This window comes from Oryctolagus cuniculus, chromosome 12, assembly GCF_051225735.1.
Source record: "Oryctolagus cuniculus isolate XC-2025 breed Fujian yellow rabbit chromosome 12, ASM5122573v1, whole genome shotgun sequence".
Taxonomy (NCBI): Eukaryota; Metazoa; Chordata; class Mammalia; order Lagomorpha; family Leporidae; genus Oryctolagus; species Oryctolagus cuniculus.
In genome coordinates, this window is record NC_142878.1 from 4293301 (window position 1) to 4320408 (window position 27108).

A 27108-nucleotide genomic window follows, 5' to 3' on the forward strand; every position below is an offset into this window, starting at 1 on the left:
TAAAGTTCTTTCTCGTGGCCAGTGCTGTGGCACAGTAGGTTAATCCTCCACCTGCAGTGCCAGTGTCCCATATGGTTGCTGGTTCTAGTCCTCGCTGCTCCTCGTCCAAAACAGCTCTCCACTGTGGTCTGGGAAAGCAGTAGAAGATGGCCCAAATGTTTGAACCCCTGTACCCACATGGGAGACTGGGAAGAAGCACCTGGTTCCTGGCTTCAAATTGGTGCAGTTCCAGCCATTGCAGCCATCTGGGGAGTGAACCAACGGAAGGAAGACCTTTCTCTCTGTATCTCCCTCTCACTGTGTGTAACTCTTACCTTTCAAATAAATAAATAAAACCTTAAAAAATTCTTTCTCAGCCGTGCCCTTTTTTTGTGTATACAAAGGCTATTGATTTTTCCATGTTGATTTAATATCCTGCTGCTTTGCCAAATTCTAAGTTCCAACAGTCTCTCAGTGGAGTTTTTGTATCCCTGTATAAAGGATAATGCATCTGCAAATATTGATAGTTTGATTTCTTCTTTTCCAATTTGTAACCCTTTGATTTCTTTTTCTTGCCTAATTGCTCTAGCTAAAACTTCCAGGACTATACTAGATAGCAATGGTGAGAGTGGACATCCTTGTCTGGTTCTGTACCTTAACGGGAATGCAAACAGTTTTTCCTCATTCAGTGGGATGCCAGCCATGGATTTGTCATATATTGCCTTGATTGTGTTGAGGAATGTCCCTTCTATACTCATTTTGTCTAAGGTTTTCATCCTGAAAGGATGTTATATTTTATTAAATGCTTTCTATTCATGTATTGAGAAAACCATATGGTTTTTGTTCTTCAGTTTGTTAGTGGGAAGTATCACATTGATTGATTCATGAATGTTGATGCTTCCATGCATAGCAGGGATAGTTCCCACTTGCTCTGGGTGAATGACCTTTCTGATGTGTTGTTGGATTCAATTGGCTAATATTTTGTTGAGGATTTTTGCATCTATGTTCATCAGGGATATTGGTCTATAATTCTTTCTCTGTTGCATCTATTTCTGGCTTAGGAATAAAGGTAATGCAGGATTCATAGAGTTTTGGAGGTTTTGTCCCTTTCAGTTGTTTTGATTAACTTGAGAAGAATTGAAATTAGTTCTTCTTTAAATGTCTGGTAGAATTCAGTGAAGCCATCAGGTTCTGGGTTTTTCTTTGTTGGGAGGGTCTTTAAGATTTATTTATTTGAAAGACTTACAGAGAGAGGTAGAGACCAAGAAGTCTTCCATCTGCTGGTTTACTCCCCAGATGGCCGCAATGGCTGGAGCTGTGCCGATCCAAAGCCAGGTGCCAGGAGCTTCTTCCAGGTCTCCCACATGAGTGCAGGGGCCCAAGGACTTGGACCATCTTCTGCTATCCCAGGCCATAGCAGAGAGCTGCATCGGAAGAGGAGCAGCCAGGATTAAAACCAGCACCCATATGGGATGCCGGCACTTCAGGCCAGAACTTTTAACCTGCTGTGCCACAGTGCCGCCCCCCAGGAGGGTCTTTATTACTGATCCAATTTCCATCTTGGTTATTGGTCAGTTTAGTTTTTCTATGTCTTCATGACTCAATTTTGGTAGATTGTACTGGGAAGCTGCCAATTTCTTCTAGGTTTCCCTATTTGTTGGCATACAGCTCTTTATAGTAATTGCTGATGTTTCTTTGTCTTTCTGTGGCATCTGTCCTTAGATTTTCTTTTTCATCTCTGATTTTATTGATTTGTGTCTTCTCCCTTTTTTATTTTTTTGATTAGTTGCCCCAATGTTGTGTCAATATTACTTTTTCAAAAAAACAAACCCAGCTCTTTATTTTCCAATTTTTTGGTATTTTTTTTTTTAGTTTGAATTTTGTTCTCTGATTTTAAATATTTCTTTCCTCCTAATTTTGGGTTTGGTTTGTTCCTATTTTCTAGGTATTTTAGATGAATTGATAGCTCACTTATGTGATACCTTTCAAATTTCTTTATGTAGGTACCAATTGCTATAAACTTCCCTCTTAACACTGCTTTTGCTGTGTCCCATATGTTTTGGTATTATGTATTTACATCTTCATTCGTTCCCAGAAATTTGATTTCTCTCTTGATTTCTTCTATGACACACTGTTAATTTAGGACCATGTTGTACAGTCTCCATGTGTTTGCATATGATCCAGAGATTTTTTTTTTTTTTTTTGACAGGCAGAGTGGACAGAGAGAGAAAGGTCTTTTTGCTGTTGTTTCACCCTCCAATGGCCGGCGCATTGCACTGATCTGAAGCCAGGAGACAGGTGCCCCAACTGGGATTAGAATCTGGTGTGCTGGCGCCGCAGGCAGAGGATTCGCTTATTGAGCCGTGGCACCGGCCCAGAGATTCTTAAGTTGTTGATTGCAGGCTTTATTTCATTGTGGTCCAGGAAGAATCACAGTATGATTTCAGTTTTTTTGAATTTGCTGAACCTTGCTTTATGGCTTAGCATATGGTCTATCTTAAAGTCCCATGCTCTGATGAGAAGAAGGTGTATTCTACCACTGTGGGTTGAAAGGTTCTATAAATATCCTTTAGGTCCATTCAGTCTATAGTGCTGATTAACTCTTGCTGATTTTCTGTCTTGTTGATCTGTCCATTGCTGCATGTGGGGTATTGACGCCCCCTGTTGTTATTGTACTGGAGTCTGTTTCCTTTTAGGTCCATTACCATTTCTTTTAAATACCAGGGCACCCTGTAATTGGGTGTGTATACACTTATTATGGTCACATCTTCCTGTTGAATTGACCTCTTAATCATTACATAGTGCCCTTCTTCATCTCTTTTAACAGTTTTTATGTTAAAGTCTATTCTGTCTGATACTAGGATGGCAGTATCAGCTCTTTATTTGGTTTCCGTTAGCATGGAATATCTTTTTCCATCCTTTCCCTTTCAGTCTGTGGGTATCTTTGTTGGTGAGATGTGTTTCTTGTAGGCAGCAAATATGGGTCTTGTTTTTTAATCCACTCAGTCTGTACCTTTTTTTTTTTTTTAATTTGACAGGTAGAGTTATAGACACAGAGAGAAAGGTCTTCATTCCATTGGTTCACTACCCAAATGGCTGCTATGGCTGGAGCTACGCCGATCCGAAGCCAGGAGCCAGGTGCTTCCTCCTGGTCTCCCATGCAGACACAGGAGCCCAAGGACTTGGGCCATCCTCCACTGCCCTCCCAGGCCACAGCAGAGAGCTGGACTGGAAGAGGAGCAACTGGGACTAGAACCCGGAGCCCATATGGGATGCTGGTGCCACAGGCGGAGGATTAGCCAAGTGAGCCACAGCTTCGGCCCCTCAGTCTGTATCTTTTAACAGGAGAGTTGAGGCCATTTATATTTAAGGTGCCCATTGCCATTTTTCCATAACTATCATCATTTGACTTTGTGTTTCTTTTGTACTTCTACTGGGGGATTTCTGCCTTCTGATTCTTTCATAAGATGGCTATCACTCTGTGTTTCTGTGTGTAGCACCTCCTTAATCTTTTCTAAGGCTGGATGAGTGGTGGCAAATTCTTTCAATTTGTTTGTTATGGAAGGTCTTTATTTCACCTTCAATCGTAAATGGGAGCTTTGCAGGGTACAGTATTCTGGGCTGATAATTTTTTTTGTTTTAAGACTTGGACTATATCTCACCATTCCCTTCTATCCTGTAGGGTTTCTGAGAAGTCATCTGTGAGTCTAATTGTAGATCCTCTAAAAGTAATCTGGCATTTCTCTCACGCACATTTTAGAATCTTTTCTTTATATTTTACTGTGGAAAGCGTGACTACAATATGCTGTGGTGAAGATCTTTTCTGGTCATGTTTATTAGGAGGTCTATGTGCTTCTAGTACTTACACATCCCTCTCTTTCTGCAAATTGGGGAAGTTTTCTGCAATTATTTTACTAAGTAGGCCTTCTAGCCCATTCTTTCTTTCCAACGCCTAAGACCCATATGTTGGATCATTTCATGGTATTCCGCGAATCTCCAACACTGATTTTAAGTTTTCTATTTTCTTCTTGTGTTTTTCTCTCTGAGTGTAAAATTTTCAAAGATTTATCTTTTTTTTTTTTTTTTTTTTGACAGGCAGAGTGGACAGTGAGAGAGACAGAGAGAAAGGTCTTCCTTTTTTCTGTTGGTTCAGCCTCCAATGGCCACTGTGGCTGGCACACCGTGCTGATCTGAAGCCAGGAGCCAGGTGCTTCTCCTGGTCTCCCATGTGGGTGCAGGGCCCAAGGACTTGGACCATCCTCCACTGCACTCCCGGGCCACAGCAGAGAGCTGGACAGGAAGAGGAGCAACCAGGACAGAATCTGGCGCCCCGACTGGGACTAGAACCTGGTGTGCCGGCACCATAGGGGGAGTACTAGCCTATTGAGCCACAGCGCCGGCCAAGAATATTTTCTTCTAATTTGGATATTCATTCTTCTGCCTCACTGAGTCTGTTAAGGCTTTCCACCACATTTTTAATTTAATCTATTGTTATTCATTTCTAATATTTTGTTTTGATTTATCACCAAATCTCGATTTGATAGGAAAAATTTTCATTCATGTCACGTGTGGCTTTCTTTAGTTCATGGATTTGCTTCTGATTGCTTTTGAGGAATCTGATGATTTTTGTAATTCCATTTCCGGCATTTCATGAATCTCTTCATCTTCACATTCTAATATTGAAATGTTGTTGTGTTCCTTTGCAAGGGAGGGGGGTCATGGTGTCTTCCTTATTCTTGTACCTTGACTATCTGCTTTTATTTTTAGGCATTTGTGGAATTGTTGGATTGTTTTTTCTTTCTTTTAATTGGATGTTTTTTTCTTTGAGCCATGCCTCTGTGGCTTAGTGGGATGTCTGTACTTTCAGTCAATATGGGGACGTGTGGTAGATGTGTCCTGGGAGCACTGGTCAGTCCTCCAGGGTGGAGTGAGTAATCAGGGTATCACCCAAGTTGGGAGTGGTAGCTCTCCTCTTATTAACAAAAGGGGAGGGGGATGGTCATCTGTTGGTGTGATCACGCTGTTACCCCCTCGTTTCAAGCTGAGCAGTGCCCGGGTGTCAGTCCCCAGTGTGTTCAGTGCTCATCCGTGTGGATGATCTTGTGCACCTCTCTGTGAACGTGGTTCCAGCTGCAAGGAGCTGCCCTGGCAACCAAGGAGTTGCTAGAGTGTGGCTCTGCACTGAGAGCTTTCCCAGAACCCCAGCTACACCCTGCCCCCTCACCCAGTCAGTGTTTTCACAGACTCAGTACCCAGTGCTCCCATGGTCATGGGGTGTGAGAGAGTCCACTCTGCCCCACTAGCCTTCTGTCCACAGAGAGACTGAGGGGTTTCCAGCATTGCTGCCCGTGTGTTTCGCTTGGTCTGATCGAGTTCAGTTCCCCTACCTAGACTCAGTCAGGGGAGAATGTGGATTCTTCTCCCTTGTAAAAACCCTGTATCACAAGCATGCACAATACCTGTGGCTGCTTCCCTATTTCTTTCACGCTTGTGGTTGGCAGGTGCAAGAATCCCTGTGGGCAGCACTTCCCTCCTGTGGGGCTGGCTCCCTCTCCCGTCCCGTTGTGGGGTGGGCGCAGCGGAGCTGTTGTCTCAATGGCTACGTAGGGGCAGACCCCACCGGTTGTCTCCAACTGCTGTGGTTGTCGCTGCCAACAGTCCTCTCTAGCTGCTGTGTGTGTGCAGAAGAGCTGGAGCAGCTGGAACTGTGTACGTCTGCAATGGCGCCCTCCTCCTCACAGCTAGCTGCAGGCGCTGGTGTGGAGGGGGTAGAAATGGACAGAGACATTGCTTTCCTCTCCCCCAGGTGAGCCATCACCCATCTCCCCTGAGGTTCCGGGCTGGACTCCAACATGGTGCAGTCCCTCCAGTTTTATCAACAGTGGCGTGGGCCGGTGCTGTCTGACCTCACCTTGCTCACCAGTGTGGGCTGCTGGGTTCTTTGTCATGTTCGTGTCCCATGCTCGTTGCTGCCCACCTGTGTCGTCCACGCAGGTCCAGCCCATTTCCACTGCGCTTGCAGGACTCTCCACTGCAGCCTTCTCTGCATCTTCTCCACCTCTCTTATTGCTAAGTTTGCGGAGCCTGGAGCAGACCTCCCTGTCGCTATTCCGCCATCTTGCCTCATCCAACACACTTGCATTCTTAATATTGGAAGGATGTGTCTTGAGGTCATGACACATCGAATGTGGGTTGTTCCTCCAAGTGTGATTTTGGTTTAAGCCCTGCGGAGTCTAACTGGCCAAACCCCAAATCGCTCATTTTCATGTACTGCACTTACAGTATCCTGAAATTAGGGACTTGTGAAGCATTGTTATCAATTACATTGGCTGCTAGTGAGAGCTGCTTTCTCCCACTCTCTGGCTGAACCTCTAACGTTTGCTGTTTTAAGGCGTTTGCTATAAAAGTTCTATCGGTTCTGCTGGGAAAGAACAGAACTCCTATTCTCAGAATTGTCTTTTTTTTGGAAATTTATATTTATTAAATAAAAGTTAAAAAAAGAAAATAGTTGGCATATGCCACAAGAATAAAAAATAAAACTGCTAACTGTTGAAGTGCTTAAAAAAATTATAATTCTGTGCCAGGGTTCTTGGTCTGTGAAGCAGTTGTCAAAGTTGAATGATCTTGTTAAATTGCTTTTTGTACTTGTTAATTTTATATCAGCCAAATTTCCAAGACAGCACCCATTTTTTAAATTGTATCTCTTTTTTTAACTTTTATTTAATGAATATAAATTTCCAAAGTACAGCTTTTGTTAAGGATACCAGACGAAGTCCTAGTTGATCTGAATGCATTTATGTTCTTGAAAGAGAGTGTCTTTAATGCAGGGTCTGCTTCCTGTTTTTGTAAAGAAAGTTTTATTCGAACACAACCACATTGATTTACTGTTTGTGTCTCCTCTGAGGTCACAGCAGAGCGCTGAGTAAATGCGACGCTCTCCTCCCACCAGGTCTAAGTTGTGGGATCCCTGGCCTTGCACAGAGACTGCGTGCTGGCCTTGGTTTGCACAGGGAAGGAGCAGGGCACACTCTGCACATCCCACGACTGCGGAGCTGGTGCTGTTATTAGCAAGTGCCTGCAGCTCTATTTTAAATAAGAAAGCAGTCGTCTCTTTGCCTCGGCCTTTCCACCGGACTCGTTGCTCTCCTGTTTCTTGACGTGCTTTGTTAAACGTTCAGTAGTGTTTCCCACGATCTGTGGACCGCATGAATCGAAGGTTTCAGTCTTGGTCACTCAGTGGAAGGCGATTTTCCAGTCCCGTTCCTCGCGAGGGCTCACATCCTCTCTCCACCTGCTCTGTGTTGCAGACGCTGCCCTGGCTGCTCTCCATAGAGGCATACCTTTGGCACCGCTGACTTCGTGGGACCTCACGCGGCCATGGATCTGGATAAACACTCTGTCTGGGGCTCCCTGAAACAGCGGACCAGGCCCTTGCTAATCAACTTGAGCAAGAAGAAGGTGAAAAAGAACCCAAGCAAAGCCCTGGACGTAAGGGCAAGGCACCAGCTGGACCGGCGGCTCAGCCTCTCGGTGCCCGACCTCCTGGAGGCCGAGGCCTTGGCTCCCGTGGGGCGGCCTTACTCGGGGCCCCAGTCGTCCTACACCTCGGTGCCCAGCAGCCTGTCCACCGCGGGGCTGCTGCCCAAGAGCGGCAGCAGCTCCTTGAAGCAGTCCGAGGAAGACCTGGAGTGGAGCCAGGAAGAGAGCAGCCACCTGCAGGCGGAGGAGACGGACTCGGAGGAGGCCCGGGCCTCCCCAGCCGCGCACAGGCGGGCGTCCGGCCAGGGCACCTGCGAGGCTCAGAAAACCCCCTTCGGCCAGGAAGCGCCAGAGGAGCCCGAGGTGAGGCATGCGCTCAGCAGCGCCCCCCCACCCCGGGCACTCAGGAAATGCACCCAGGAGTGGTTTCCCTGCTGCCTGTGGGTGGGGAGGATGCCACTGGCAAGGATTTAAATGAGTGTGGTGTTGATTGTGCCCGGTGCTCCCCGTGGCTTTAGGGCCCTTTCCTAGGAGACTTAAGGCACTGGAAGCCAAGACGCTGAACCCTAACTTCTGCTTTCTGTTTAGACACCCCTGCAGTCCAGCTTGTTAAGATCCCAAGAAAGGCACAAGTGCAGGTTTGCCCCGAGTGCACAGGGCCTGGGCTTCCCTCATCTCACATGCGTGTGCACGTGTCTGTGTGCAGCTTCACGTATGTTCTCAGAGAACTGAAGCTAACACGTTTTTACCGATGTAGCCATTTTAATGAAGCTGTAGTTTATCCATAGAGTTCATTAGCCAAATAAAATTATGAGCCTAATCCTATATGTCTAGATGTAGTTTAATTTAAATTCGATCACCAAAATAGGAAATCATGACCTGGATGATCAATTTTGTCAGTTGTCTTTTTTTTTTTTAATTCCACCATTAATGACACTGAAGTAGGTTTTGAGGTTGAAGTAAGGGGTTAGCCTTATCTGTATTCCAGATTAGCGTTAGAATTGCTTAGGAAACTGGTCATTTAACTGGAATTTTTGTTTTATTGTTAAAACCAAACCCTAGGTTGTGTAAGTTGTTTGTTTTCACTGGGGGAATGGGATCATGCTATTTGAGGATGTGTGGTGTATTCTTTTGGGTCCATGCTGAATCAGAACACCCATTAAGTGACTTTACACAATTATTTATAATTTGGCATTCACATATGAAATGCTTCGCCTAACAATTTGGTGCTTGTCATTAGTTATAAATTTCAAGTATGCATTTCCACTAAACAAAATGCAAATTAGCCAGATTATTAAACTACATCAGTATGAGGAGATAGCATTGAATTATATCCTGAAATTAATCTGCATTTTTTTACATAATCAGAAAAAATATGAGTGGCCTTCTTGGCTTTGATGTACTGACATTGAAATGAGAAGGGTTCTTCTTAAAACTACTGCTGTTCAGACTGAGCAGATTATGAGCTTTGTGGAATAAACATGAAGAGTTGGATGCTGCTTTAGGCCAGACCCTGGAAAGACTGCTTTGGGAGAGAGATGGGTAAGAAAATGCTTCTGCTCTCAGGCTGTGATGTGTTCGGGGAATGCAAGGCTGTCTCCCAGGTGCAGCCTGCGAGGCAGCCAGAGATCAGAGCTGTCCTCACTTAACCCCTGGGCCCAGGAGATCGAGGTGTGGGCCCGGAGCAGGCGAGGCAGTGTCCATGCTGCTGCCTAGGGCAGCACATTTTCCAGGTGAGGAGACACGGCAAACACAGGCTTGCCGTGCGGATGCTGAGGCTGGGGTGGTGCGCGTGTGCTTGTGTCTAGGTGCTCAGGCTGTGATGTGTTGGTTGACACTGCTCAGGTGGAGGGCTGGGTCAGGGATGCCAGATGGGCAGCGGATGGCGATGGCTGTTCTCTCCTCTCCAGGACAGATGCAGAAAGCCCCGAGTAAGAGTTTTTCAGGAACAGGTTATTCCAGATCATTGCATTTCCTCTTTTAGCTCAGCCACTTTTTTCTAAACCTTTGTTTGTGAAAGAGAATCCTTGTTTGTCTCATGCTGCCCTAGGTGGTATAAGATGGAGAGACTGGGTCTTTCTTCCGCATGGAGGCTCTGCTCGCCTGAGTGCCGTTCGGCTGCATGGTGGCAGCTCTGCAGGTGCAGAGGGGCTGGACTGCCGCTGTCAGACCTCCAGGCCACCGTGGTCAGCTGTACACTTTTGCCCTGCGTCCTCCCATCCTGCCTGTTACTCCCCGACTCCTCATTTTGGTGGGTTTCTCCCACTGCTCGGTGATCCAGAGCCTGTCACACGAAGACCCACTCCCCACTCCCTTCCTTATCTCCTTTGCCAAGCTGTATTCGGGCAGGGAGTCGGCCCCCTGGGAGACATGTCCAGTTTGTCTTATTTAAATAAGGGCCTGGCACAAAGCATGCACTCATCCAATATTTGTTTAATAATAATAAAAAAATCCGGGATAGTATGTGGGCATTCATGTTAAAGAGCTTCTGTCAGTGTTCTCGCTGTGAGTTCTTTCCCATCTATAAGTCAATTAAAATCAACGTTTCTGGAGCGGACATTGGGCTTAGTGGCTCAGCCGCTGGTGGAGGTGCTTGTGTCCCATATGAAAGTGCTGAAGATCAAGTCCCAGCTCTGACATCCACTTTCAGCTTCCTGCTGATGCAGACTCTAGGACGCAGCACTGGTAGCTGAAGGAGTTGGGTTCCTGCCACATTCATGGGAGATCTGGACTGAGGTCCTATCTCCTGGGCCCAGCCCTGGCTGTTGCAGACATTTGAGGAGTGAACCAGCAGAACAGAGCACTTTGTCTGTCTGTCTGACTTGGTGTCTCTCTGCCTCTAGCATGAATAAATATATATATTTTTTAGAGTTGACATTTTAAAAATTGTGTTCTACGTGAAATCTCCTTTTATGTAATGTGAACCGAGATTAGAGAGCAGATTAAACAGGTGTAGACTTTTCTGCCCATGTTTGCTGCTAATTTTAAATAACCTATTTCTATCCTTCTAACCTATTTTCATCCTATTTGTATCCTTTTAAATCTAAACCTATTTCTATCCATCTTCGGCAGAAGTCCTGCTGAATTTACGTCATCTGAGAAATTTGCAGTTGCTTAATCTTTATCCTGGATTTGACTCCTCCATGTCTTCTGTGTGAACAGCCAACATCTCTCTGTAACTGTTGTGGAATGGAGGAAGAAATGAAGAGGGTGGGAAGTGGGGTAGGTGTGTGACAAGCCCTGCCCACGACCAGGATGATCGGATGTTTGTCCGGTGTCGCTGCGGCCTCTGCTTCTGTTTTTGGCTTTTCAGAAGAAGCGAGACAAGGAACATCTGTGGTCTGAGGGCCCCATTCGGGGTTTGTCTCGCCTGCTTTGTGTTGGTTTGGTGCCAGGCCAAGCCTGCAGCCAGGAGACAGGACCCAGAGATCAGTAATGTCTGAATTCTGCAGTCGCTTTCCAGTTCCATCTGTGTCAGCAAAGCGAAGCGTGGGAAACTGGGGTAGAACGTGAGGGAAGGAAGCAAGGATGAAGGAAAAGGAAGGACTGTGAGGTGCGGAGGGCAGGGAGAGGCCGGGGACTCCTGGTGTGTGCTTTCAAACCGGCGGCACACGCAGAGGGCAGAACACAGACATAGGTGAAAGAAACGTTGGACGAAGAGGATTCTGCCAGATCTCCTGAGCCTCAGACTGACGCTGCATTTCGTATCCTGTGGAAACCTGTCTGATCCTGTCTCTACGGAGTCCACTGTCTCCTGAGAGGGCCCTCCCAAATGCAGCCACTGCTTCACGGCAGTATCAACACCACCACCTCCCAGCCGTGCTAGCCAGAAACCTGTCCAGATGGTAGACCAGTGCTTTAATCACATGTCAGGATCTGTGCACCTGCCACTGACCCCGCTCATGTGGCTTTGCTTCTCCCTGATCCACCGCACCCTCCTTTTGTGGAAACTTTTCTCATTCTTTTTTAAAGATTTATTTATTTGAAAGTCAGAATTGTAGAGAGAGGGAGAGAGGGAGAGACAGAACAAAGATCTTCCATCCACTAGTTCACTCCCCAAATGGCCACAACGGCCAGGGCTGGGCCAGGCTGAAGCCAGGAGTTTCCAGGTCTCCCATATGGGTACAGGGGCCCTAGAACTTGGGCCATGTTCCATCGCTTTCCCAGGCACATTAGCAGGGAGCTGGATCAGAAGTGGAGCAGCCAAGACTGAACCAGCGCTGGTATGGGATGTTGGTACTGCAGGTGACAATGTAGCACTGCGCCATAGCGCCGGCCCAATTCTTCTCATTCTCCAGGGGCCAAGTGAAGCCTTCCTTCTTCATGGAGCTTTTCCCAACTCTACAGTCACCGTCATCACCCTGCCTTCAGGCTCACACCACAAAGCTCAGTGTGCTCTGTGTAGAGATTTGAAGGGGAAGAATCCAAAGGGTAAATGTGTCAAAGGGGAGGCTCAGGTTCTGAGACAGGTTGTCACCCAGGCTGGAGAAGGCCCCCATGCTCCATGTCTTGTATCCATGGTCCTTTGGCTACCAGCTCTCAGGACTGACTCACGAGAGCCACGTGGCTGTGAGACTAAGCTCCAAATACCCATCACCAGGAGTTTGCAGTGAGAAACACTGTCTAGGCTCCAGCATCCCCTCTGACATGAAACAGCTCATCCACTCTTCATTGTTGTCACTTTGGCAGTCATATCATGATTGACAGCTGAGTCATTAACTGTCTGGGAGAAACCATCATCTCGGGGCCTAGAAATACTTGAAGGATGTTTGTCAGTTCACTTCCTGTGAAAGTCGGCCTTCCTGAGAAGTCGGGTCAGAATCCTAGCTGTGGAAATGAATCGCTGTGAAGGGGGAATGGATGAGTTCTCACTGAAGAACGTTGGCTCAGATCCATCTCACGTAAGGACTGAGCTGCAAGTGAGAACTTGACACACACTTCAGGGGCACCTGCACCTACACCTGCCCATGACTGCAAGCCTGCCCAGCCAATGATGCCAGCATTCCTTAAAGATAGTAATTTATAGCCGGCGCCGCAGCTCACCAGGCTAATCCTCCGCCTTGTGGCGCCGGCACACCGTGTTCTAGTCCCAGTCGGGGCGCTAGATTCTGTCCCGGTTGCCCCTCTTCCAGGCCAGCTCTCTGCTGTGGCCAGGGAGTGCAGTGGAGGATGGCCCAGGTCCTTGGGCCCTGCACTCACATGGGAGACCAGGATAAGCACCTGGCTCCTGCCTTCAGATCAGCGCAGTGTGCCGGCCGCAGCACGCCGGCCATGGTGGCCATTGGAGGGTGAACCAATGGCAAAGGAAGACCTTTCTCTCTGTGTCTCTCACTGTCCACTCTGCCTGTCAAAAAAAATTTTATTTGCTTGAAAGGCATAGTGACAGGGAGAGACAGAACGATCTTCCATCTGCTGGTTCACTCCCAAATGACTATAGAAACCAGGGCTGGAACAAGCTGAAGTCAGGAGCCAGGAATGCCATCTAGATTTCCCGTACGGGAGGCAGGGACCAAGTGTTGGGTCATCACTTGCTGCCGTGCAAGGTGCATCAACAGGCAGCTGGATCACGAGCAGAGCAGCTGGCACTCAGACGTGTGCTCCAATATGGATTGTGCAGGTGTTGCAAAGATCAGCTTAGCCGACTGTGCCATGATGCTGGCCCTCCTGCCTCCCCCGAAGCCAGGATTCCTAAACTCCTGTGGCCCAGGTCCTCTGCCCACTGACCAAGTGCTAACTTTTCCTGAGGATTCTTTGTGTGACTGCACCCTTTTTTTCTGAGGATCACATGGTTTTATTAGGTGCAAACCATCACTTTCTATCATGCTGATATCCAGTCCTGGTGGCCTGGCAACTGTGCTGTCTCCTATAAGTGACTTTTCCTGGGCTCTGACAGCTGATGAGTTGTTATGGGCTGACCGGTGTCCGCAAACCTCCCCTCCCATCCATAAAATACCTTGTGTTGCAGCTCTGCTCCCCCATGTGACTTACCGGAGATACAGCCATTAGGAGGTGATTAAGATCAACTGAGGCTATAAGCACCAAGTCCTGAGCTGATCGATGTGGCGTCCCTTACAGAACGGAAGATACCAGAGTGCACCCTCTCCACCATGGGAGGACCAAGAAGGCGGCCACCTGCAAGCCAGCAAGTGAGCCCTCGCCAAGAGCCGACTGTCTATCCCCTTCATCCTGGACTTCCAGCCTCTGGGATTGTGGGGAAATTTTCTGTTTGAGTCCCCAGTCAGCATTATTTGGTCATGACAGGCTGGGCTGCCTTAGACAGTGGTTTTGTATTGTGTTCTCCTTGTTCTTGTCTTTGAGGCTTTGGCCTCTGTGGGACTGTGGAATACTGCCAGTCCCACCCCGCATGGTGGGACTTGCCCATAGCTGGTTAGTTTGGAAGTCTGTCTCTTTTGTCTGTGGTAAGCTCCTAAAGAGCAGACATGGTACCTGCCTTTCTCTTTCTCCCAGTCTTTCTGTAAACCTTGTCCATATGAAAATGCCTGGATGTAGATTACTTCCACAGTTGATTTTCAAGCCATAAGGCAATGCTTGGTGCTCTGGGAGCTTTGAGAAAGTCAGCTGTGTTGGGTAAGCCCTTGTGGGTTATCTGTATTCCAAAAATGTTCACAACGTGGGTGTTTAGTCCAGCAGTTAAGACACCCATGTCTCATGGTGGGGTACCCAGCTCTGGTCCCTGACTGCAGACCCTGGAAGACAGCAGTGATGGCTCAAGTGCTGTTTCCCTGCCACTCACCTGGAGGACTTGAGTTGTGTCTCCTGCTCCTGACTCCTGCTCAGCCCTTCTGGGTGTTTGGAAGTGAACCGGTGAATGGAATTGGAGCATTCTGTCTCTTTCTCTCTCCCAAATAAGTAAAGTAATAAATAAAATAAAAATTTTCCGAAGAGGCTGATTATGAGATGAAGCTAAAACTAAAGCTCAGGAGAGGAGCTTACTTTTTCTTTTCTTTGCTACTTCTCCTCCTGCCAAAACTTCCTTCCTCAGTGAGCCTTGCTTTAGCAGTCCTTTTAAAAGTGCCTTTTATGTGCCCTATAAAATCAGTGATGCATCTAGGAAGTAAATTTCTTTTGGTTTCTGTCCTCAGGGTTGTTGATGGACTTGATTAGATTCGGATATTGGAGATAATGACTGGCACTAGCTGGCAGTATCTCCCCTACCAGTTGGAGGAGAAGGGAGAGGAGCTCTGGGAGGGGTGGTCAGGGAAGGCTTGAAGAGGACTCCTTTCGGGGGTGAGACTCAGGCAAAGAGGAGTGTGCAGTAATTAACTTGCATGCTTGAGAGGCCAGGAAAATAGAAAGCTCTTAGCCTATGAGTACTCACTGCTATTTCTCTGGTTGTGCTTGTTAATGTAGTTATTTTTAACTTTTTTTTAAAGATTTGTTTATTTGAGAGGTAGAGTTACAGAGAAACAGAAAGATCTTCCATCCTCTGGTTTCCTTCCCAAATGGCCACAGTGGCCGGAGCCGGTCTGATCTGGAGCCAGGAACTTCTTCTGGGTCTCCCATGCAGGTGCAGGGGCCCAAGTGCTTGGGCCATCTTCTGCTGTTTTCCCAGGCCATAGCAGAGAGCTGCATCGGAAGAGGAGCAGCCGGAACTTGAACCGGTGCCCGTATGGGATGCCAGCACTGCAGGCGGAGGATTAACCTGTGCCACAGCGCCAGCCCCCATAACTTGTTAGGCTTAGGGAGCATTAATGCCTTGCCTGATGCCACCCACTTAGTAAGCTTCAAAGCCGGAATCTAAGCCCAAAACCATCTGAACCTCAAGCCGGTGCCCTGAACAGTCTGGGGGTGTGGCTCTGAGAAACTGGAGATTCCCCTAAAGGTACTGACCACAGGCAGGTGTTTTTCTGTGTTTGCTGTGCCCCTTTCGTGATATGTAGTGGTTGGATGGCTTATTTTTCAGGGTCAGTTGTTACTGGACCACGAGTGGAAGGCTTATTGTCCGCCCCTCTCCCCACCACGATCTATTCATTTCCACATGAGGTCTATCCTTTCGGGATTTTTCTGGGCAGTTAGAGAAACAGCTGGGTTTGGTGCTGTCTTACGTTAGGTGGGGTGAGCTTTGTGGTACAGAAGTTCCCCATTGGGATATTCCCAGAAGCTCTGCCTGGCAACCACAGAGCTTCAGCCTGGTGACCACAGAGAAGCCAAGTGATTAACCACGGGGAGAAGACACAAGCCCCAGTTTGCAGAACGAAGCAAGGGCGTCAATGGCTCCACACCACACTTAAGTCCTTTACTTAGACATCACACCTCCACATCCTGGTGTTGGGTACGTCAGCCAGGACCCAGGGTGGTCCTGGGCTTGGCTTCCTCCTCCCGTCTTCTCTCATTCCCCATCTCTTGAGCACCTACCTGCTTTGTGCTAGCTCAGACATAGTCACTAGAAACACAGTAGTTGACCAGACAGGCAAAGGTCCTCCCCCTCAGCAGGGTGGTAGGCTGAAGACGGTGGTCAGAGTATTGCAATGATCATGGAGAGAAATGAGGCAGGTAGAGTGCTTGGGGGTGCTGGGCACTGGGTACTACTGTTTTGAATAGTATGTTCCACAAAGGGCCTCTTCTGGGAAGGGAAGCACTACGCAGAAAGCCAGTTGTGTGCCTATGAGGAGGAACGAAAATAATGAAACACTTCAGAAGGTGAGAAACAAAACAGTGTAAAGGCTCCTGTTGGCAGGAGTGAACCCTGCGTGTCTCCAGAAGAGCACAGGAGAATAGCTGAGGGGTGGGGGTGGGGGGCAGAGGTTGTGTCAGTTGGGCTTTCCCATCCTGCCCTGCAGCTCCAGTAGATTAACGGCCACCAGGTGCACTGGAGAAGCAGGATGCCAAGGGACCCAAAGGCTCAGCTGTGTCACTCCCAGGCAGGAGGAGTGGGTCAGCTCATGGGTGGTGCTGCTGGTGGTGGTCTCGGGCCCTTCTGCAGACACTGAGACCAGCAGCTGGCAGAAGCTTGGCCGTGGGGCGGGCAGTGAGGAAGTGTGCACCAATGGCAGATGGCAGCACACTGAGGTCCCTCAGCCAGAACTTTACCTTTGCGATGGTGACCGCATCAGCAGGGCACGCACGAGGGTGGGAATTGAGGGTGGAGTTGTGTTGCTGGCCACCTTCATCCAGTGTTTTGCTGCACCCTGCCTAAACACATCCCTTGTTTTAAAAATACAAATATTGTAAGAGAAGAGCAGCACTAATTTAATGCCACTTTTGAGAGGTTAGGTGTAAGGAACTCTAAGTGCCATAGAAATATTGTCTCATCTGACTATCTAATCTATGTACAAAGATCGTACCTAGCATCGTGTCTGGCCCAGAGATGTTCAGGAAACATCTTTTGAATGAGTTCATTTTACTCCCAGCAGCCTATAAATCAGTGTCTTTTTTATACTCTCATGACTTAGACTTTTCAGTCAATCTTTCAAGGGCACGGAGCTAGGAAGCAGCAGAGGTGGGATTCGATTCCAGGTCTTTATGAATCGAAGCTTGTTTACCGCTGCGTGGTGCTGCCTCCCGGTGTGGCAGGCCAGGTGTACCAGGTTTGGAGTCTCGGCACAGTTGTGCTGTGGTGGAAAGGTAGAATACCGAGGACTCTCACAGAGGCCTCTCTGGCTTCCCTTTGTGACCACTGAAGCCTCCTACCTCTACCTTCTCTGATCATAAATTGATGGTAATAATGCTAACTGGTGGGCTCCTGATAAACAGGCAATAGTAGGGCATATGGGGGGGGGTGTTTTAAAAAGTTCACGGATGGGACAGGCCTTGGCACAGGGGTTAAGAACACCACTTCGGATGCCTGCACCCTGTGTCAGAGTGCAGGGTTCAAGTCCCAGCTCTGCTCCCAGTTCCAGCTGCTTGCTAATGCTCACTCCAGGAGGCAGCAGTTGATGGTTGAAGTACTTGGGTCCCTGTGACCCATGTGGGGACCCAGGTGGAGTTCTGAGCTCCTGGTTTCAGCATGGCCTAGCCTTTGCTGCTGCCAGCAGTTGGGAATGCACGGGCAGATGGAAGATCTCTTAATCTCTCTCTCCATTTCAAATAAATGCTTTTATTTATTTATTTTTTTGACAGGCAGAGTGGACAGTGAGAGAGACAGAGACAAAGGTCTTCCTTTGCCGTTGGTTCACCCTCCAATGGCCGCCGCGGCCGGCATGCTGTGGCCAGCGCACCGCGCTGATCCGATGGCAGGAGCCAGGTGCTTCTCCTGGTCTCCCATGGGGTGCAGGGCCCAAGCACCTGGGCCATCCTCCACTGCACTCCCTGGCCACAGCAGAGAGCTGGCCTGGACAAGGGGCGACCGGGACTAGAACCCGGTGTGCCGGCACCGCAAGGCGGAGGATTAGCCTAGTGAGCCGCGGTGCCGGCCTCAAATAAATGCTTTTAAAATGCTCATGGAGAGCTTTCTGAGATGAAAAATCTTAGGCATGGGTTTCCATTTATTTTTGCATCTCTATGAACTTTTTTAAAAAACATTTATTTGAAAGGCAGAGTGAGATCTTCCATCTGCTGGTTCACTCCCCAAATGGCCGCCATGGCCGGGGCTGAGCCAGGCCGAAGCTAGGAGCCAGGAGGTTCATCCAGGTCTCCCACATGGGTGAAGTGGTCAGCACTTTTGGGCTGTCTTCGGCTGCTTTTCCAGGCACGTCAGCAGGGAGCTGGATTGGAAATGGAACAGCCAGGACTTGAACTGATGCCCACATGGGATGCTGGTGTTTCAGGTGTTAGCTTAACCTGCTGTACCACAGTGCTGGCCCCCTACAAACTTTGCATTGAATTTTCCACAAACTTTTTGAACACTCTTGTATTTGAAATTAGGCCATGCTAAGCACATATGAAGCGACTCATTATTCCTTTTTTTTTTTTTTTTAAGACCTATTTATTTGAAAGTCAGAGTTTTACAGAGAGGAGAGGCAGAGAGAGAGAGGTCTTCATCCAATGGTCCACTTCCCAATTGGCCGCAATGGCCGAACTGCGCTGACCCGGAGCCAGGAGCTTCTTCACGGTCTCCCACGCAGGTGCAGGGGCCCAAGGACTTGAGCCATCTTCCACTGCTTTCCCAGGCCACTGTAGAGAGTTGGATTGGAAGTGGAGCAGACGGGACTAGAACCAGCGCCCATATGGGATGCCGGCACTGCAGGCCAGGGTGTTAACCCACTGTGCCACAGTGCCAGCCCCGGGACTCATTATTCCTTTAAGGCACCTGTTACTAACAAGCTTTATAACTGTGGACACTCAGTGGATAGTTATCCTGACACACTATGATGGGCTGGGAGACTCTGCTAAAGGACCAGGAAATAGAATGGTTTAGCGAGGTATCTGCTTCAGCCACTCAGTCCTGGTGTCCTAGCATGAAGTCTGCCATAGGTAAATACAAATGAAAGGGCAGTATTTCCATTATTCCTAGGAAGTAAGAGGTAGGCTGGGTTTGGTTCACAGCTGTACTCTGCTGACTGCTGTCTTATACCATCATGTGGGTAAGTAGGGCATAGGCGTGCACTCGCATACATGCACGCCTTCTGTTTTGCATGCTAGATTAGAGAGTCAGTCCCTCAGGGTAATTCCTTTTAGAGACCACATTGGGGGTGGGAGGCAGCTAAATCCACACACCTTGATTATATGACCTATAACCTCTGGAAAGTGTTGTAACAATTGAATGGGAACAGACTCAGCCCTTGCATGGGCCTGATTTTTTCTGAACACATTCCAATTTGACCTCTCATTTCCAAGTAACTCATTCCTTATTCCATCACTGTGTCCAGTTGCTACTAACAGGCCATCTGATCCCTGCTACTGATTTTATCACTTTCTATGGTATTGGTATTTGTCACTCCTTACATGTTCATACTCTCAATAGCCTAGCTCCAGGTTGCAGAATTAAATATATATATATATATCCTTAACTGTGCTCATCTACTTAATAGAGCGGTATTGTAGATAATATAAGTGATCTTCACAGCAAACGTGTTACTCTTACACTTAGCTTTTCTTTCCTTTTTTTTTTTTTTTTAAAGAATTACTTATTTGAAAGAGTTAGGTAGAGAGAGGTCTTCCATCCACTGGTTCACTCCCCAGATGGCTGCAACAGCCAGAGCTGTGCCGATCCAAAGCTAGGAGCCAGGAGCTACTTCTGGGTCTCCCACGTAGGTGCAGGGGCCCAAGGATTGGGCCATCCTCTACTGTTATCCCAGGCCTCAGCAGAGAGCTGGATCGGAAGGGGAGCAGCTGGGACTAGAACCGGCACCCATATGGGATGCCAGCACTTCAGACCAGGGCTTTAACCCACTGCGCCACAGCGCCGGCCTCACACTTAGCTTTTCTCAATGTGGATTTATGTCTTCTGGCAAAATTCAACCAGCCAGTGATTGTTCACAAGGTTTACGATTTGGCTTCCTGTGTGTCTCACAAGGTGAGATCTTCTGGTAGCCACAAGGGTGGTGATGTTTAGTTATGTCCAGTGTGAACACGAGGCAAATATTGTTTATTGACATTGGCTTTTCACTCTCAAGATCCTGGGTGACTGGAGAAGATTTCAATTTTTAGTAATCTGCCCATTCTTTTATCTTCCATATCCTGCTAAATGTTAATAAATTTGCATTCTTGTAGATGGGGGATCATAGGTTAAGTAAATGCAAAGTGTATATTCATACAGATTTCAGTTTAGCAAGGAATTTAGGGTGGAAATACCTGCAAACTCACTATCTTTGCGAGTTCAGCAATTATGTTCACATTTATTAGCTTTACTTTTCATAGTTGGGCCTTGTTTCCCGAGTATGTATTTTAAAACAAGTTGAGGTTGTTAAAACTAATGCTCAATAGATAAACAAGCTGTCCCCTACCTGTGCAGGGAACAGTTTTCAGTCATAGGAAGGAATGAGCCAGATGACAGTGTGGGTTGATTGCGAAGGCACTGTGCTGAGAGACAGATGCCAGTCTTGGCTACCTGAGATTTGACCCCAGTGGGAGACACAAAGGAGATTTTGGGTGGCGGACACGATTGTATCCAGATTGTGGTAGGGGTTATGCAAATATGTACACATAACAATATATATACACATAAAATATATACAAATATATGTGTATAAAATATGTGTGTGTCAAAAATCATGGAAATCAGATCCATGCAAAAGGTAAATTTTACCATACGTTGATTTTTTTTTAATTTATTTTTTGACAGAAATAGAAAGGTCTTCCTTCTGTTGGTTCACCCCCCCCCCCAAATTGCCGCTATGGCCGGTACTGTGCCAGTCTGAAGCCAGGAGCCAGGTGCTTCTTCCTGGTCTCCCATGTGAGTGCTGGGGACCAAGCACTTGGGCCATCCTCCACTGCCCTCCCGGGCCACAGCAGAGAGTTGGACTGGAAGAGGAGCAACCGGGACTAGAACCTGGTGCTTATATAGGATGCTGGTGCCTCAGGCGGAGGATTAGCCAAGTGAGCCACGGCGCTGGTCCCATCCATGCATTACTTTTTAAATCTTTTAATTTGACAGGCAGAGAGACAGGGACAAATCTTATCTGTGGGTTCACTCCCAAGATGCCTACGACAACTGGGGAGTGACCAGCTAACGCCGGAGCCTGAACTCCAGCTGAGTTCCCACATAGGTGGCTGGGATACAAGCGCTTGCCCTGCCATCGGCTCCTCCCGGGGTGCACGTTCTCGGGAAGCTGGAATTGGAAGTGAAGCTGGGACTCAAACCCAGGCACCTGAAGTGGCATCTTAGCCACTGTGTCAAATGCCTAGCACTGAAATTTCTTAAAACTGAAAAAAAGGACTTGATAATGCCTTCTGAGAATGTAAAAAAAAAAAAAAATCTTCTAATGATAGTGGTGTGCTTGGAGTCAAGACAACTAATAATTGTGCTCTGTCAAATGCCAATCTAGGCTGGCGCCGCGGCTCACTAGGCTAATCCTCCGCCTTGCGGCGCTGGCACACCGGGTTCTAGTCCCGGTCGGGGCGCCGGATTCTGTCCCGGTTGCCCCTCTTCCAGGCCAGCTCTCTGCTGTGGCCAGGGAGTGCAGTGGAGGATGGCCCAAGTGCTTGGGCCCTGCACCCCATGGGAGACCAGGAGAAGTACCTGGCTCATGCCATCGGATCAGCGTGGTGTGCTGGCTGCAGCGCATCAGGCGCAGCGGCCATTGGAGGGTGAACCAATGGCAAAGGAAGACCTTTCTCTCTGTCTCTCTCACTGTCCACTCTGCCTGTCCAAAAAAAAAAGGAAAGAATAAATGCCAATCTAGGTCATTGATGTAGTTACTAGGTTTACACAAAAGGTGAAAATAATAGGGCTATTCTGCGGAGCAGAGCAGATAACACCTTAGGCTGTCCCCAGGAGTGTAGGAAATGGGCCGAGTTATATGTCCCTCGGCAGCTGTAGCCTGGTTCTCTCGTGCATATGGAACATTTTGCTGCTCTTTATGGTAATTGCTTCCCTGCCTTGGACTGTATATATGGTGTGTGACAGTTACAGTGGCTGTGGGAACCATAACTTTAAGTTGTGTGACTTTTTGGTGACTGCGACTGGCCATAATGTTGAGTTAATGTCATTCCTCTCACTGAATCTGCGCATTGTTGTAATTGGAACACTTACAACCTGTTTGAATGTTCTGAGCTCATTTTTGGTTGCACATAAATGATGGTTGGAGACGTGGACTAATTCTGTCGTTCGTTAACGTCACTAGGTACAGTGAGTACAACCTAGGGAGGTACACAAGGCTGCCAGGTCTGAGGGGTGATGTGGCCTAAGACCCAGCCATCCCCTTCACTGCTCCAAGGTAGAAGATACCAGATCATCATGATCCTTGGCGAACACCATATGCCTGAAGCAGAAATTCTGGCCCCAGCCCCGCTAGTTTTGTGGGATTGTCTTCAAGCAGCATTGGTTACCTGTGGCATTGATTCACTTCATAAAAGTGGACACTGGCATCATCATTTTTGGGACAGGGGACATCAGAGAGTGCTGGCTGCTGCTGGCTCCTGTGTGTGAAGGTGTGGATAGTGGCGGTGTCCATTGGGCAGGAATCGATTTGATTGCTTACAAATGAGACTGCGTGATGTAAAACCCTTTTGAGTTGGGAGGGTTGAGAAAGGTTCTGGTCCCTGTCATAGGGAGGGCTTCAGACAGTGCTGCCCCGCTCTCCAGGGCGTCTGTTACTCACGACACGCACGGGATATGCCGAGAATGAGAGGGCAAGGCTGCTGCGGCAAAGGGCCCGCTGCCTCCTCTCTCGACTTGCTCTGCTGTGAGCCTAGCCCCACTCGGCGAGTCAGGGCTCTTCTACCTAGGACCAGGGAGATGCAGGGGCTGAAGTGCACGGGCCCTTGAACGCTGAGTGTCTGAGCTCCTCCGTGGTCCCACGCGTGTTCATCTCAGTTGGAAGGTGGTGATGTCATCCCTCCTGAGGCTGGTGAGGAGGCAGCAGCTGTGGGAGCCACACATTGCAAGTGAGAGCTGGAGCCTCGGGTCCTCCTGGTGGAGGGACGGTGTGGCCGCCAGGTTGCTCATGCTCAGGACTGACTGCTGCCCGGCTGAGACCGTCTCGATGTCACTGCCGGCAGGGGTGCTGGTTGGAGAGTCCCTGCTTGTTGGCAGCTCCCCACCAACCCCCGTTCCGGAGCTGGCTTCCACTGCTGCCCGAAGCCCCGAAGTAGCAACAGAGGGAGTCTTGGAAGGCACCGTCCCGCAGGCAGGCGCCCTGAGCTGGGCTCAGGGCCTCCCCGCGGTCACTGTGGGGGAGAGGACTCGGGCCATCAGTGTCAGGCCTGGTCTCTACCCCCAGGGGGTCCTGGTGGTCTGAGGCCCCCCTGCAGCCTGCTCCCCATTACCAAACAGGCCCACAGTCTCGGGGTCACCCCGCCTCATTTGGAGGGGAAAATCCTCCTTTTCACGTAAGAACATCTGTGCTGGGTGCCGAACACAGACATCCTCAAATGGATGCAAAGCCTTTGCTCTTGTCCACGCCACCCGGCCCTTCCCTGTGGCAGCTGTCCTCCGGGCGGCCCCACAAGGTCCTCGACATTTTTGGAGCCCCTCTGTGTGCACAGGAAACAGGAGATGGTGAGAAGCTTGCTGCTAACCACGTTAACCACGGAGTGATGCAGCCTTAATCGCAATCGCTTCCTGAGTCTGGGAGTGCAGGCTTAGACTGGGAAGCAGACACCTCTTAATCCAAGGTTATTTATTCCGATTTGCATTTCCTAATTTTATGTTCAACTGTTGCACAGTTAAAACTCACAAGGACTGGGGCGGGGGGGTTCTTTCATGTCACATGGGGAAATGTCACCTACCTAGTGGACCTGCTCAGTGCTCTGCATCCTGAGGGGCCCACGTCTCCTTGGGGACCAGGCAGGTGCCCCAGGAGGGACCAGACACAATGGCTTGGCTGTGTAAGTTGCTTTGCTGGGCCAAAGCTGTTGCCTGCCAAGCACATGGGTGAAGCAGGGATGCCCTAGTGGGCCAACAGGAGAGTGGAATGGAATCGACTTTGTCTTAGGCAACAGAGGGTGCAGCCAGAGATGCCGGGGGCCAACTCAGCTCATCAACTCTTGCCACAGAAACAAAGGCAGCCCACACACTGAAACTGGCCACGCCAACACCAGACTTGCAGAGGAAAGCCCTGCGAGAGGCTGCCTGGGAGGGCTGATTCTCACTTGCTTCCATAAAGCAGGCTTTGTTTTCTCTCTATCTGCAGAAGCTCAGTGGAACGGGGGACCTGCATGCCTCTATGACATCTCAGAATTTTGAAGATCAATCTGTGAGTGACTCCTGAAAAGCAAACACTTGCTGTTACAAATGTTGCTCATCCAATAGGATTCACACCTCCTGGCCTGTCTTGTTTCTAAAGAATGCAAAGCGATATCTACCTAGAAAAACGGGTCTTGCAGATTTAAGCTGGAGATCATTAATTCAGTATCTGTTGATGGCCAGACCGGCATAGATTCTTCTAAAAATATAGGGTATCTGTGGAGTTGAGTGAGTTTGTGGCGGAGACAAAGCCATCTTGAAGGAGTTCTGAAGCTCTGCAAAGAGGGCTGCCAAGGGCAACTTGAGCCACACGGTCGATTAATTGAATGTCCGATAAACGAATGACAAATGGTTTTCTCTCTCCTTTCCTTTTGAGGAAACACACAAAAAAATTGGACTGGCTGATCCTATGATAAATACTCATAAATGGACTGGAATTAGACCCCAGAGTCTATAGGAGTTGATGCACGCTGGGTTTGGGGGAGAGGAGAGTGTGGGGGAAGGGGAGTCACCAGCACTGGGTGCTGGACTCACCTGGAGTGACCAGGTGCTCCCAGGGGAGGAGCACGTGCCAGGTGGGCATGTGGGCTTAGCAGGTTGGGGACGGGGATGTTGTGATGGGTGCTGGGTGTCTACGAGGGTTGGCGGGGACACTGTGCCATTGTAGTCCCCCTGTGCCCCATTACTAGAAGCATCTCTGAGGTGCTGGTGCCTGGTCCTCCCCCCTGCTAACCTCCCTGTCTTCTCGGTCCACAGGCTGCTGGGGAAGCAGGCGACTGCGTGAGCAGCCTCCAGAGCCCCTTTGCCTACCTCCTCACCATACACCTGAAGGAAGGCCACAACCTGGTTGTGCGGGATCGCTGCGGTAAGCCAGGGGCCTCCTCCTCTGTACCCTGGTGCCAGCCTCGGCGGGGTTCAGGGCACAATGGGGCTCAGGTCAGGGTTTCTGCAGGCATAAGGCCTTTACCGCGAACTCCTTCAGCCCAACAAGCCTCGCTGTAGCAGCTTTTCTACTTGTTCTTTATTTGGTGGGGGTTAAGCTTGTGATTAGGAATGGAAAGTATGTCGTCATAAAGGGAAAATAAGAAAAGGAGGGGGTGCAGTGGGAGGTGTGTCGTGCTCCTAAAAGTGTATAAATGAAAGACCTGAAGTTTGTTCCTTTTATATAAATTTTAAAAAGTAAGAAAATCAACTAGTGATCATCAGGAAAGCTGTTTTAGAATGGGGCATTTGGGGGGTGAACCAGTGGTTGGGGGTGCGCACTCTCGCTTTCTCTCCCTGTCCCTTGCTCTGTCTGCCTCTCATAGGTAGCACAGTTTGTGTAAACATGTAATTAAACTATCAGTTTATTTTAGTACAGACATTTTTGAAATCCACATAAACAGGATACAAAAAATGTGACAAATGTGTATGATGAAAAAATTGTGCATGAATTTCAAATTTGTAAAATAGTCCACCTTCCATGAGCTTTGATTTTCCTTGTATGTTTCTTTTCTCTTTGTTGTCTTTTTATATCCGTGTGTTTCGTAGTCGAAGCCTCTTCCTGCTGAAGGGTTCTGCGTCTGGCTTCAGGTTCTGTTCTGTGCCCTCTGCCGCTGCTTCCCTCTCTGTTCTGGGACACTTTCCCGGGAAGGGAGGGCCTTGCGGTTCCGTGACCTGACGTTCAGGGCTTTTCCCTTCTTTGCTGGTTCTCCTCATGTTTTGCTCTTGGAGAGGAGTCCTCAGCTCAGTCTCCTAGCTGCCCGTATTCTCCACTGTTAATATCGTGTTACTCTGTTTAGCTACTGAGTGGACATTTCTTAAAAGATTTCTGTAGCTGTCTGTCCTTGTTCGGTGGGTGAGAGGATGCTGTCTGCATTTGAGTCTGCTGGGTATTACGTCTCCTGCTCGGTGCTCCAGCACCTGATGTCTCTCCCTGTGGACCTGGCTTCTTCGGCCTGTTTGGTTCTCCCCAGAGGCGTCCTCATCTTCATAGCTTGGTCGTCCCCTGTGGCAGCTGCTCTGCTCCTGGTGGTGAGGTGGTGAGAGCGTGGGAAATGCAGCCAGACAGGGTGAGCCAGGAGCTCAGGATGACTTCACACCTCCTGGCTGCCTTCAGGCACACTGTGCCTCCCTCCCCTGACTCCGCCCCTGCCCCCTCCCTCCCCTCCTCCTGCCCCTCCCTCCCCTGCCCCTGCCCCCTTGCTCCCCTTCCCTCCCCCTCCCTCCCCTGACTCTGCCCCTGCCCCCTCCCTCCCCTGACTCCGTCCCTGCCCCCTCCCTCCCCTCCTCCTGCCTCCTCCCTCCCCTGCCCCTGCCCCTGCCCCCTGGGCCTGCCTATCCTGCAGCAACTCTGCCGGCCATGGCTTAGCCTCAAGGGAGAGGGCACTGTTGGCCAGCTGAGCTGCCCTGCAGGTGCTAAACCAATCTCTCACCCCAAGAGGGAGCTCTTCAGGCCACCTCCTGCTTCCTGCCCCGCTGCCTCCAAACTCGGAGGCTCTATGATTGAACTCCACACACTCTCCTGTCCCCTCACCCCATCTCTGCCTGGAATCCTTTGTGCCCTGGCTCACCTCTGGGTGATGGGCTCATTTGTTAATCTGCCTTCCACCTTCCAGGGCTTTGTGAAGGATGTCCTTTTAGTTTCTTTTTTTGACAGGCAGAGTTAGAGACCCAGAGAGAAAGGTCTTCCTTTTTCCGTTGGTTCACCCCTTAAGTGGCCGCTATGGCTGGTGCGTTGCTGCTGGTGTGCTGCGCTGATCCGCAGCCAGGAGCCAGGTGCTTCTCCTGGTCTCCCATGCGGGTGCAGGGCCCAAGGACCTGGGCCATCCTCCACTGCTCTCCCAGGCCACAGCATAGAGCTGGCCTGGAAGAGGAACAACTGGGACAGAATCCGGCACCCCAACTGGGACTAGAACCCAAGG

At 49.1% G+C, this 27108-nt stretch overlaps 1 protein-coding gene across 11 annotated transcripts in view; it reads left to right on the forward strand.

Moving 5' to 3' along the window:
* Window positions 1-27108, forward strand: part of MCTP2 (multiple C2 and transmembrane domain containing 2) — a 252067-nt gene that overhangs the window by 63876 nt on the left and 161083 nt on the right. For 9 of the 11 annotated variants that reach the window (XR_016218666.1, XR_016218667.1, XR_016218668.1 and 6 more), the window contains 3 exons: window positions 7287-7821; window positions 24153-24215; window positions 24962-25070. Coding sequence is in view for 8 of the 11 variants with exons in the window: in XM_089311098.1 (XP_089167224.1) it covers window positions 7357-7821; window positions 24153-24215; window positions 24962-25070 (637 nt within the window). In the remaining 3 variants the exon portion in view is untranslated. The remainder of the gene's footprint in view (window positions 1-7286; window positions 7822-24152; window positions 24216-24961; window positions 25071-27108) is intronic. The other 2 variants (XM_089311100.1, XM_089311101.1) reach the window with 1 other exon arrangement.